The 13,425-nt window shown below is 40.4% G+C and overlaps 1 protein-coding gene across 1 annotated transcript in view; it reads left to right on the top strand.

Annotated features, from left to right (window-relative positions):
* The window catches only part of syne3 (spectrin repeat containing, nuclear envelope family member 3), a 53,376-nt gene that overhangs the window by 24,626 nt on the left and 15,325 nt on the right, over positions 1 to 13,425 (top strand). Inside the window, exons 12-15 of the mRNA XM_044167371.1 lie at positions 1,685 to 1,846; positions 5,631 to 5,803; positions 7,521 to 8,193; positions 10,367 to 10,510. Coding sequence (XP_044023306.1) covers positions 1,685 to 1,846; positions 5,631 to 5,803; positions 7,521 to 8,193; positions 10,367 to 10,510 — 1,152 coding nt within the window. The remainder of the gene's footprint in view (positions 1 to 1,684; positions 1,847 to 5,630; positions 5,804 to 7,520; positions 8,194 to 10,366; positions 10,511 to 13,425) is intronic.

The raw sequence follows: 13,425 nt of genomic DNA, 5'->3' as shown, positions 1-13,425 counted from the left end.
ATGAAGTACAATTATTTGATTCCTTATGTTTAATATATTCATATTTCCTACATTTCACCTGTAATCATCTGGCTTGTAACTATTTGCCCAGGATGTAATTGAAGTAAATAATAATAATAATAATATAATAATAATCTCTTCCATGTGGACAAATTCATTCATTAAAAAAATGAGAGAAAACACAAATGACATCTTAGGTTGTAAGCACCAACATAATGCTGCAATGTAACAGGGTTACTGGTGCTCTATCATCATCCTGACATATCTTCTTGAGTGTATTAGTGTACATGTAGTTAATGGTACTGTAACATGCACTGATTCACACTTTATTTTGCCAAAAAAATTTAATTTTGCTCAGAACTTGCACAGCAATTTAATGAAAACAACTAATGAAGAAACTGTGTCCTCTGTTGGTCATTTTAGTGGTTCAATGCATTCACCAAACACTAAACATAGTTTCCCCTTTATTTTAGCTCTGACCAGCAGCTACAGTAGTAGAGGTCCCTGTGTCAGTTTGTTTGACAAAAAATCACAGTGCATGTGCCATTGTAGGGCAGAGCTAGAGTATAAGGACTCAACAGGCTTGATAGATACATCACTGTCAGTGGCATTGTTGTCAGTATAGCTCAGTTGGTAACAACAGACATCCAACATGTTTTTATGCATGCTGGTCTCCCCCAAAAGATGAGGCTTTCCTGAATCAACTCTCCAAACTAAATTGATTTTGATGTGCTCACAGACTGCTGTCAAACCTAAAAACACTAGTTTTAAAAAGATAATAAAAACACCAATATACTAACCTCAACCCTAGATCTATTCATTTAAAGGCAGCCGCACTAGACAGATATGCTTGAATCACACTGGGGACATACTAAAATAAGCACAATTTTTATCACTAAATTGAAAATATGTGGCCTTGAACCAGTCACATAACATTGTTGACCAGCTGCAGAAGGCAGTGTGTTGGAGGGTAAATGGATTGCATTTACTAGCTTTTCTAGTCTACCGACTACTCAAAACACACGCCAACATTCACCCATTCACACACACACATTCATACACTGATGAGCAGGCTGCCATGCAAGGTGCCAGCCTGCTCATCAGGAGCGGTAAGGGGCTTAGTGTCTTGCTCAAGAACACTTTGACACTCTCTCTGGATGAGGGGATCGAACCTCTACCTCCCGAGCCATGCCGCCCGATGTTTATAGATGCCTGTGTGAAAATTTCAACAATCTTATCTGGCCAGTCTGTGCACACTGTGGGAAATGAAGACAAATGTTTTGGTCACAAACCCTTCACTTTGCCTGTAAGAACTCACCAAATAAGATTTCATCTGGAACATACTGCCAGCATGATTCTTGAGTAAGCTGTTGGTGGCTCCCTACGACCCAACTTCACATCACTGGACCCTAATCAGACTAAAAATGTATACTTGTCACAGTGACCGATTACTAATCTGTCGCTCTTTTTTGAATAGTTAAAGTCAAAACATCAAGGATTTATATTGAGGTCCTAGTTAACATTATTTTTAATTTCAATTGGACTGTAAAAGTGTTAGTGCAGCATCTGTTACAGTATTGGAATGTAAAGATACTGTTTGCATAATGACAGCTGTTGCCCATATTGCCAATGCATGCATTTTTCCCCTTGCCACTGCCAGCTGATCTTTTCCTTTTGTTTGCAGGTGAAGGTGCATGAGAATGAAGAGAGCATCGCAGACCATGAGAGCTTCCACGACAGTCTGCTGAACATAGAGAAGTGGCTGATGATCATGAAGCAGAAGCTGGAGTCCTTCCACAGCCCCTCAGGAGAGTGGAGCATAGAGGGCCGCCAGCACGAAGCTGAGGTGTGTGTGTGTGTGTGTGTGTGTGTGTGTGTGTGTGTGTGTGTGTGTGTGTGTGTGTGTGTGTGTGTGTGTGTTCTTGCACCTCTGTGCTCACGATAAGCAGTTGTTATTATAGTTGTTGTTATTTCATGACAGTTATGTACATTCCTTCTGTGTAGTTCTGTGTTGGATCGGTTAGCAGGACAGGTGTCCTCCCTACAAGTAGTTCTGATTGGAGAGACTCTGCTTTGTGAAGCTCGCCATGTTTAGCTAAGAAGGATGAACAACTTTACTGTGAACCTGCCAGAGAGCGCTGAAACTGGGATGGCTTGTCACACATGTATGTTCATCCACTGCCTCACTGTGACTCCTCCAACAGCGCTTCCAAAATGTCCTGTTCAGGGCAGCAAAAACACTGTTGTGGATTGGCATGTGTTACAACTCTGCGTCCAGCTGCCGTCTGTTAGCAGCAGTGTCCTCTCTTCTTGCACTTGACCTGTCTTATTCTGCTCGCCTCAGCTCCATTTCCTCCTCAGTATGCTCTGGCTCAAACCGATACGTTACAACAGCCATTCTGTAGGAAGTGTAATCGTCTTCTCCTTATTATGATATTATGTCTGATATTTTCTTGTGAAAGCGTCTCTATTTTGCAGAGTTACGTCTTTGCTAACTTCTTTTTGTTTACTAACTAGTATGTGGGTCTTCCAGCCCTGATCATCCAATTAAAGCGCACACATGAGTTCCACATAGAGGAATGGTGCATTAGTATGCTGTCGTGTAGCTAAAACTATTTTTTCATTTTCCTCACTGAAATCAGAAAAAATATTTTTCAATGACCATTCAATACACCTAAGTATCAATTTTATGACATGTTTTTGCAACTTTCTTGTCTGATAATTATCTGTTTTCCCTATTGAGTTTCCAAACATCACAGCTTATGAATCCAATGCTATGTGGCAACTAAAAGGTGAAGCTTTGTCATCAGACCTTCACATAAGCATGTGAAAGGAAGGATTTACAGATCACTCAAAACCACTTGTATGGTAATCTTCCTATAAGTCATCCAAACATAATTCAAAATGTAATTTCATGATAGAGAGGTGATGTCTTTGCAGTCTTTTTCTCTCTACAGTCAGTAGAGAGTCATTTTTGGCTTCATTGGTAATTAGCAGCCCTGGGTACATTTTTGTTTTATTTGTAGTGTGGAAGCCCAGACCTACAGGTGTCAGGGTTCATGATGGATAAACTCATCAATTCATTAAAATCCATTTCCCCCACTCTTGATCTTATATCACTGACATGTATTATTCTGTCAACCATCTCTGCAAAATAACTGAAGGTAGCTCACAGTGACCTTAAGTAATGGCCCCAGTGATGAATTTTAATGGGAATACCAAGGAGACTCTTTATAATTACAGTCTTCATTATTATACTGAACCAACCTGCCAATCTCATCAACACCATGGATTGAGATTCTTCACCTCTGCATTTCATTAACTCACAGCATTGTTAAATGTGGCTTTAATACTGTTCAGGAGCTCTGCTCTTTTAAACTATACAATGGATATCAAATATATGTAGCAGTGTGCAGAAAAATACTTCTTGAGAGTTCCTTTTTATGAATAAAAAACTAACACCCATCTCATTAGCCTAAAACAGACACCAGTAGTGCACCAGAAAGGAGAAATCCATTCCAAAAAAATAACACTGTTGGTTTAGTGTATTTGCCAACATTAAACAGCTGGTACAGAGGAATATGTATGCTTCACCACAGACAGGAAATGATGTGTTGAAGTTTGAAAGAAAAATTCATACTCTTTCTTATCCAGCAGCAAGTGTTGCAAAGCTGCATTCAACAACCTGTGACCTTTTGGTCCTCTTGTTTCTTTGGTCTAAAGCATCACAGCTGAACCAGTATTAAACATGAATGTGTAGTTTACTGACAGCATGTTACCTAAAGTATATGATTTAACCTCTTGAACCCAACTGATGCAATTTTAAACAGCCCTTTTCCCCAGAATCATAAGTCAGTTAAACCAGAACACACAGACATCAAAACATATTGCTGGAATCAGCACAATTTACTTACTTGCTTGTGATAGCAGTATCTCCAATTAAATCCATTTGCTTAGAAATCATTAAAATAGGTATTACACATAACTTCAGATGTTTCTGCAAAATCATTATGTTTAAAGGTTTCCCTCAGTAACAAAAATAATCCAGTAATCCTCAGAATGTCTCATCAACATGGCACTTATATCCCTGGAACACTGTGGTGTCTTTAAAACCTGTGGACACTAACAAATCAGCGCGGCTCATGTTTCATTTGCTCTGGCAGGTACATCTGGCCCCCCTTCCATTCAGACAAATTTCCACCCGTCTTGGATCCGGTCGGGCCAGTCACAACCGTTTATCTAATATGAGGCGGGTTTGATACGATGATTGACGGAGATTTACCGGTCCAGATTTGAAAAGTCAAACGTCACACGTTTCGCTGCACAAATGTTTTTAGAAACATATATTAGTGTACTGTTTAGCTGTAATTTGAAAAAGTTTGTGATAACTCCCCTTGGAAATTGAAAATGAACTGAGAGGTTCCAGACTAATACGCATTGCAAATGAGCAGATCTAGATCTGCTACAATATATAAATACTGTGAAGGTATCAAAATGCTCAATCCACAGAGAAATGCACACAGCCTGTATTCAGCAACTGTGCCTTTGAACAAGCCATCAGGACTTCAATAAGGTTGTGATGTCACAACTATACAATCACCGCCCTCAGCCATGCCCCCAACAACAACACAACACCAAGCGGTCATTTTGTCGCTGAGCTAGCAAGCTACAAGACAGAAAAAGTCAAGAAAACGCTGCACAATTGTTGGATGTCAGGAGGCCAGTATATCATTGCACAGCCTTCCCAAGTTTTCTGGTTTTCCCTCTGATGTCCTCCAGCTGCTCTGCCTCAACTCTCGGTGATTAAACGTTACAGAGTTTCCTGACTGCTAACTGTAACGTTAGCTGCCATTAGCTATTAGTTGACTCTGCCCAGACTTGGAGATCGGAGCACCAGCGGTCCAAAGCTCCTGTACTAGAAGTGTAAACACCAACACTCCCCCGGTTCTCTGAGCTCCCAGTTCTGACAGATTGAGCTAATAGGACAACTAGCTGCACGGCTAACTGAGCTAACTAGCTAACGGCAGCTACACAACAAGTACAGCAGTTAACAAGTAAAGCTATCTCTCCATAAGGAAACTCCATCAATCACCAAAAGTTGAAGCAGAGCAGCTAGAGGACATCAGAGGGAAAACCAGAAAATATTGTATTCATAAAACATAATCCAGTTTCACCAAAATCAGTGAAGTTGTGTTTTGTACAGTAATCAGTGACGTCCGCCCCCCATGAACACTCCGCTCTGGCCGAGTCTATCGTTGCGGTGCTCAGAAGCTTTGGGCGCTGCCCTTCAGCAGGCTTCTGGAAGTTGGCCACTCAGAAGAAAGTGGGCTTTTAGGGAGGGGGGCCTTAAAGAGACAGGAGCTAAAATGGCTTTTTTTCAGACAGAGGATGAACTAAGGGGCTGTATAAAATAAATAGGATTTTTTTTTTAACTGTGAATCATGCAAAGCTACTGTAGTGGAGTCCCAGAATAAAAATATATGGCACACTGTATGAAGTTCACTAACACTAATTAACTTCATGGTAGCTCTGATGTTTACACACACAAAACATCATGATTGCTGCATGATGAAAACTATTAAGCCTCCATGACTTTTGGTCTCCTCCTGTTCCATTGTCATTATCCACAGAGAGCGCTTGAAGAGTTTCCAGAGAAGGAGCTTCAGCTGCAGCATATGGAAGTCCATGGTCAGGGGGTTCTGGAGAAAACTTCAGAGGAGGGACAGGTCCACATTCTGCGAGACATGAAGCGCCTACGAGAGTCCTGGTTGGCCCTATACAACATTAGTCTCAATCTTCACAGGTACCTGAAAAAATTAGGATAATGATAGTTGTTGCTTTTAGTTTGGTATGCTTAGTGTGTGGTGATGGTAAGCAAGACTTTCACAAAACTACTCTTTTCTCAGTTTCAGTGGTCACTCTGACTCCTTGTGTACACCCACCACATAGTGGAAGCAGCTCAGCAGCAACAGCAGTTTCAATTATTCAGTGTCTACCAGTGATGGACAAGTTACTTGAAAAATGGAATCAATGGCTCATTACGCATTACTCACTGAAAAAGTAATTACATTACTAATTGCTCAGCAGCAAAAATAATCATAATCAAATAATCATCATATTACATTACTCGTTACTTTCGTTACTCAGCCCAGCTCTGTCATTTAAAGAACTTCAAGTCCTGCACACCCACATGTTGCAGCTTTTGTATTTAACACATGTAGAAATAGAAAACAAGAATTTGTTGTTTAACAAGCATGCAGCCCAACAGTTTGAAGTGATTTACGGACCATGCAGCACCTAATGTTGGTTTTGCCTCTGTGACTGCACAGACCCGACCTCAGCTGCGAGGTTCACCCTCCAACTGTAAACAAAACTAGGTGACTCCTAAATCTAGGCGTACCCATGGATAACATTAGTAAGCCTGCTAAGGACACACAACATTTAAATAAGACAACTTTGGAATTACCGGGAGTGGCATTTCTCCTCTTTTGATAGAAGCTAGGCACCTCTAAACGCCCCTGTGCCAAGCTAACATGTCCCAGACCAGTCTCTTCACACTGAGACCAAATAGATATTAATCCACCTTCTAACTCCCAGTTAGACACAGACCCCCAAATATCAAAGTAAGGGAGCTTTACAGGGATTAGTAACTGAAATGTAATTACTGAAATTCAAATTGTAATCCCTTACGCTACTCGTTACTGAACAAAGTAATTACACATTACCGTACAACGCTACTAAGTAATGGGTTACTGCCCAACATTGGTGTCTACACGAAATAACATGCATTTTAGTAGTGCTCACAAGCCAATACACAGTCAATGTAGTAACACACCTAAGTCGGAACAAAATAGCCAAAAGATACACTATGGACTGCAGTTATGTACGTAAAGGGTGAGTGAAACGTTAGCCATTATGCGGCTAGTGTAGACAGCTACATTGATTAAAATTGAGGCTTATCTGTTTCGTCGGATGTGTGAGAATGATGACTAAAAAACACAGCTGACATGCACCTGGTTTGACAAGGGACTACTGGTGTAGTCTTTCCACATTTTCTCCATGACTTTTTTATATTTATCAATACTTAAACATTGTTCAACAGTCAGAGTTGTGTTTGGCCCACACTGACATTGGCTCCTAAGTGAATGTTGCTATTACATTAATATAGCCACCAAGAAACCAAGTGTTGTCACTGAAGTTTGACAAAGAAAATTGTATCACAAGGTCCAGTTACTTGGTGTTTACGAAGCTTTCAGCGACATTTCACAATGAGATTCTAATTTCTTGTCGAAACTGCTATTTCTGTGGTACAGAATATAAACGCATGCATATAAACAAACAAGAAACTATAAGAGCTTCTCTGACCTCAAGTTTATTGCTACTCAAAGTTTTATGTCGTTTTATGAATGTTTCTTCTCTGTTGTTCACCAGTCTCTTCTTGTGGTTGTGATGCATTAGACTTACAGGTGATGAGCTGGTGAGTTATGAAAACACTTAAACTCTATTTCTTTCTCTCCCAGGCTGCTAAACAGCTCCACAGCGCAAACAGAGTCTGACTTATGGAGGGTTGGAGGCCTCTTTGTAGACAGCACATCCCTAACAACAGAGCTCAGGCTGGGGAAGGGGGGCAGTCAGGTCAGGACAGAAGACTCCAGGAGCCAGAGAGGCCAACAACAAGACAAGCCAGCAGAGGTGTATGGAACCTTGGCTAGCTCTGGGCCAGCAATAGGAGGACGCCTGGAGGGAGAGGCAGAAGAGGGGGTGATGACGGGGCAGGGTGGGTGGATCCAGGGCCATGGTGAAGGTCACCTCATTCTGACTGGACAAGACCATGAACATCTCAGCCCATCAAGGACAGGCAAGGACAGTGGGCGCTCTTTTAAAGGAGACGAAGTAGATTCCTCTGCTTGGAGTATTTGCGGCAGAGCAGACCAGAAGGTTTCCAAAGACTCCACCACTGATGGAAGCCCTGACAGTGATAAATCAACAGGGGGCAACAGCAGCATCTTGGCTGGAGACAAATGGGGAACAGCATTTACTACAAAGGTCAGCTATGGTGAGGGAGGAAGAATGGACTCTGGTGAAGGCAGCATGGAGGGAGGGGAAGGCCTGAGCTCAGGAGGAGGAGCGTTCATGCTGTTCAGAAGGGACCCAGCCAAGCAACCATCAACTACACCAATGCAACCCACAATGGTATTATTGTACAGTGTTTACTCTAAAGAAGTGTTCATACTTCCTGCCCCTTGGTTAACTTTGTAGAGTAGCAAACTAGGCCGAGCCAGTGGTTTAGGTATTTTTCTCTGTAAATTTAATTTCAAAGTTTACTTTCAATGATAAACAACGTTCCTCCACACAGAAACACAGGAGTCTCCTGGATAATCTAACAGTACTATGGGGTTATGTTGGCTTTGCTCCCTTAATATAGTACTAAATACTACAGTACCCATGAGTATTACAGGCTGATGCACAACACCTCACCATAACTGAAATGCTAAATTCATCCCACACTGATCCAAAATACACAAGTGAACTGAATCAAGCTGCTGAAAGTATTTAATAAGTTGTTACCACAATGCTCTCTGGGACTTGTAGTCAACATCTCTCCTTCTTTGACTTTTAGTCAACAAATTTTCTTTACCATGTCGGAGGTGGGAAACATCCAACATCCAGTCATGCAAAATTGGCTATGAGGACAAAAATAAAACTTTTTACATATATGACCTGGGCTGCCTGGCAAGGCTGAATCACAGATCACCTTTCTGCATGACCAATACTATATAGAAAATCTATGTTCGCACTGTACAGATCAGCTGACTGGTCACAACTTGGTTGCTCACACTGAGCATAAACATGGAACCTCCGGTTGATTTTGTCCATTGAATATTCCAGTTAAGTTAATTCAAACAAGACGACTGTGTCTTCAACAATGTTGACAAAAAGAGAGAGCCAGCATCACTCTGTGCAATTCTACTATGAACAGAAAGCAAGAAGAAAAAAGAAAAATGGAACCGCAGATGGCTGGGAAAAGACAATATTGTCTTGTCTGCTGTGCAGCAAAGTTCAGTTTTATTTTTATCACAGCACAGTCACAGTCCAGATCTCTTGACAGCAGCCATGTGACAGTTTGAGCATCAAACGGCCAGACAGCCGACCAAAATTTCTGACCTGCCAGTAATCCATCCCATCATCCAACAGCCAGATAAGTGATCATTCGGGCAATTAGACATCAAACGACAGCCGATCTGGCAGAAATTCAGCTAAATTCTAAAATGAGTTGAGGCGACCAATTCAGGTTTAAAATGGGGCCTTATCCAGCTAAAAGCAAGGTATCACTTGAAATGATAAGTACCTTATATTATTTCAGTTCATATTGTGCTTACTTGGTGCATCTTCCTAAATAAATGTATGTTTAGTGCTTGGTTTCTGGGGCTTTTGGCACATTATAATAAAGCTGTAATAGGGCTGCTGGGTGAATATATATAGTTAAATGTTCTTCTATAGGTAAATACTAAAAGTATTAAACTATGATATATATATAATGATATATTCTTTTAACCCTAGTTACAGTTTTAATGGGTGCTACATGGCAACATATTGTTTAGTCAATGAAAAGAGAGTGAGTGCCCCCCAGTAGTTTGGGGAACTGGATTTTGAGGTACAGTTTTTTGGCATTTGTGGCGCCCCCTAAGGGTCAAGCTAAAAATGCTTTGGCACGCCTATTCCCGAACATGGTCTGAAGATATCTCCCAAGATTTATGATGATTGGACAAATCGTTAATGAGTTATGGCCAGTTTCTTGCTAAGCCCCTCCTATTGCGAAGATATTTTGGTTGATGGCGGCCATGTTTTTTGACCGATCTTGCTCATTTATAATAGGCTTTTTTGTAGAGCACATTGTATGAGAAATTTCAAGTCAATCGGAGTCACGGTGTGAGGGGCATGGCCTTTCAAAATTGCCACTATGTGGACGATTAGGCTCAAATTTTTGTGGAAGCATTTGCACATCCTTTCCAGTTATTGGGCCAAGTTTTGTGTTTCTAGCTCATTCCAGCTCACGGCAGTTTGAGACAGCATAAGACAAATAATAATAAACCGGCAAAAACACAATAGGGTTCTACCGCTTTGCGGTTTGAACCCAAATCATTTTTTTGTAATGAAATCGTATTGATAGGACACAGAAGCACAGAAGTCTGGTGACAGATGACTACTGTGACCAACCTTTCTCAATGATGGATTTGTTAACAGTCCACACATTAGCCAAGTATCCCTAGTCCAAACTAAAAAATGCCACAAAATGACTGCTGACTTGTTCATAGTGTTACTGTGTGCTGTGCAAGAGTTTTATGAGTTGTTTGGGGTTTTACAGAGGGGAAGAGAACAGTACACATCCAGGAAGAGGGAGTTTGAGGCCTGGCTGTCCAAAGAGAATGACCTCCTCTCAGGGATCCTCAGTACCAAGGGAGCAACACTCAGTGCCAAAGAACTCAAGATCCGACAGGACACACTCTACGTGAGTTTCTCTTAACATTAAAACATTTGAAATGGTTTTTTTTTTACAGTTCAGTCTGTAGTTGTAGTGACACCACCTCTCATTCTTGGAGGAGGATGTTAAGACTACTGTTTCCACCAGCTCTTTGTTAAGTGCTAAGTATGTCTAACATGCTTAAATCCTTCATATACCAGCAGATGGATAACAAGTTATTGTTCCTGATGACTTTGGTTACTCTGGGAGATGGCTGTTTACATTTTTTGGGTGGTTTGTTGAAAATATATTAAAGAACCCTACTAAAGTTTTTGTATGTTGTTGCCCATGTACTACTATTCACATTGACTTAACATTATTGCTGGCCATTTGCTAAAGCAAACCAGAGTTTGTAAGATTTCTGCATGCATTTTCTCACTTACAAAGCAGCCATTTGTGTCATATCAGTGCATTATAACAATGAACTTGAGACTTGACACGTGTTTGAGTTATGTAGTCCACCACAGTGATTGTCATAACTTAATTTACTTGTGTAAACATTTTGTTGTCAAAGTTTTTGTTATCTTGTGGCACAGGAAGTATAGGTAAATGCTAGGGCTGCCAGAGTACTGTAGGGACGCATCATTGTCTACCAATATTTATATTAATTCACAACTGTTTGTAGAAGGTATGAAGTGATTTTGTTTTAATTATCAAGCCCTTCAGAATCACTCCTACGAATTGCGCTGAAATTGAACCTAAGACTCAAGAATATGACTTGTGAGTGATTTATGAATCTTCCTACACTGTCTTTCAGTAAGGAACAACACGACTTCTAGGAGAAAGTGTGATGTCGCTGTTTTATGACACTCAGAGCTGCAAAGTAGAAATTCTGATGATGTGTTGTAGTTTTTTGACAGTTGCAGTTTGAAATATTGAACAGTGGTAAAATTAGAAATGCAGAAAATAGGGTAGGGTTTATGTGTATATGAAACAAACTTAACAAAAATATGATGCCAAAATTAATTTAAACTTATAATATTTACTTTATGTATTTATAGTATTATAGTTTTATTTATTTACTAATATTTATTTAATACATTGATTAATCAAAGACCACAGTTTGATTTATGACTGCTGGAGTTGTTGGTTCTGACAACTTCATTGTTACACAGCTGCATTTTCCCAGTAAACATTGTGAGGACTTATTTAATTGGTTTTCTGCAGGGACAGCATGTGTTTTCCTCTGCTTCCCACCCAAGGTCAGTCTCAAAAATTATTTGGTTTTATCAAAACAATCTTTTAATAAACTTATTGCCATCATGCGTTTCAAAAAAAAACAAAACACCCCTCACACAATGTGAGAGGTGTTTTGTTAGGAGCGATCACCTACTCTGGGGTCCCTGATGTGTCAGCAGGATTTTTGCAGGGAGTTGTCAGTGTTCTCATTTAAGCAGCCAAGCTTTGGCATTATTGTGCACATTGAAATGTACCCTGACATGACTAACCAGGCCTAGAGCACTACCTAGACTAGAGCTGGTAGTGTTTGTTATCTCTGCGGGGTTAAGCAGTTGAAAGCGCAGATTTAAAAAGCCTTCACTGTATCTCCACGCAACAGTAAGGTAATATGGACAAAAGTAAAAGCTGACATGATGTTCACTGTCGTGGATTACCTACTGTAACTCTACAAGTTGACTTTTCATACTTTACTGAAATGAATGGAAATTATTGAGTGTGTCAACATGTTACAGATCCACTCCATCTGCATAAATGTAACCACATGTCAGGCAGTGATAAGAAACTTTATGTATAAATGTATGAGTAGATTAAACACAGTATAATCCATGCACTGGTAAATCCTACCAAAAGCTGGACATGTCAACACTTCAGAAAAGTGGTGACTCTGGTGCAGGAGTCTGTTTGTGCTTCCTGAGAGAATTCTGACAAGTGATGCTAGAACTATGTACATACAGTCTGAAATGCTATATAAATAATCCTGAACTTGAATGTACTATTATTGCGCTGGCATAAACCAAAGCAACACAAATAGACCTTTTCCACTGCAGGAACTTAACAAAACTTAACATATACATACATAACATAACATGTATCCGTTGTCTTGGGTACTGCTTTTATTTCCACTGTTCTCTGTCTGTTTTGGGAACGAGTTCCTGAAGCTCAATTCAGGCACTGCTTAGGAGGAGATACTAATTGAAAATTCCTGGTACTTTAAGGAGTTGATAGCAGTGCTGTAAACCGTAGCAGGTCAAGCAGGTGTGACTTCACATCACAACAAACACAACAACAGAAACCACCATTTTACCACTGCATCTGTATGGAGAAGGACAACCAATACTTATAAATAATGTAACTAATAAAAATTAAGAAAAATGCTTGTTGGACATACCAACATATCCAGGTCCTCATCAGTATTTGTGGAGAGGAGACCATCACAAGGGAGCTGAAGTCAGTGGCTGGCAGAAATGGGGATGCAACACAAAAAACAAAAAAACAAGATGGATTTTGGGCCACTGACTGGCGTGTGCTGCCCCCAGCAGTACCCTTGATTCAGTGTAAACCTGAAAGAAAGTCAATTGCTGTCTGTCCCACAACCGCTTACTTCACTCATCTCCTAAACACCACATAAAACAACATAGCCGGTCCTGCCGTTGCCTTTTTAATGGCATTTATCCAAAATGTCAAAGTTTGTAAAATACAGCTGAAATACAATGAAGAACCTCATACCAAAGCCTCAAAAGGTTCTAAAAAGTTCAAGTTATGACAAGCCCCCGGTCATGGATGGGTCCTGCAGTGAAAAAGGGCTAGAAGTCAGTTAATGTGTGGATAGATTGACTTTACTATGATTGAAATGAATGTCTCTGGGCAGAAACCTGACTTTGAAGTAAACTGCTGAGGAGTTTACTGGATTTGTGATTGTTTGTTCAGGGATGAATAATGTGTAA

The sequence above is a fragment of the Siniperca chuatsi genome, linkage group LG15 (genome assembly GCF_020085105.1).
Source record: "Siniperca chuatsi isolate FFG_IHB_CAS linkage group LG15, ASM2008510v1, whole genome shotgun sequence".
Classification (NCBI taxonomy): domain Eukaryota; kingdom Metazoa; phylum Chordata; class Actinopteri; order Centrarchiformes; family Sinipercidae; genus Siniperca; species Siniperca chuatsi.
This window is presented reverse-complemented; position numbering and strand designations above follow the sequence as displayed.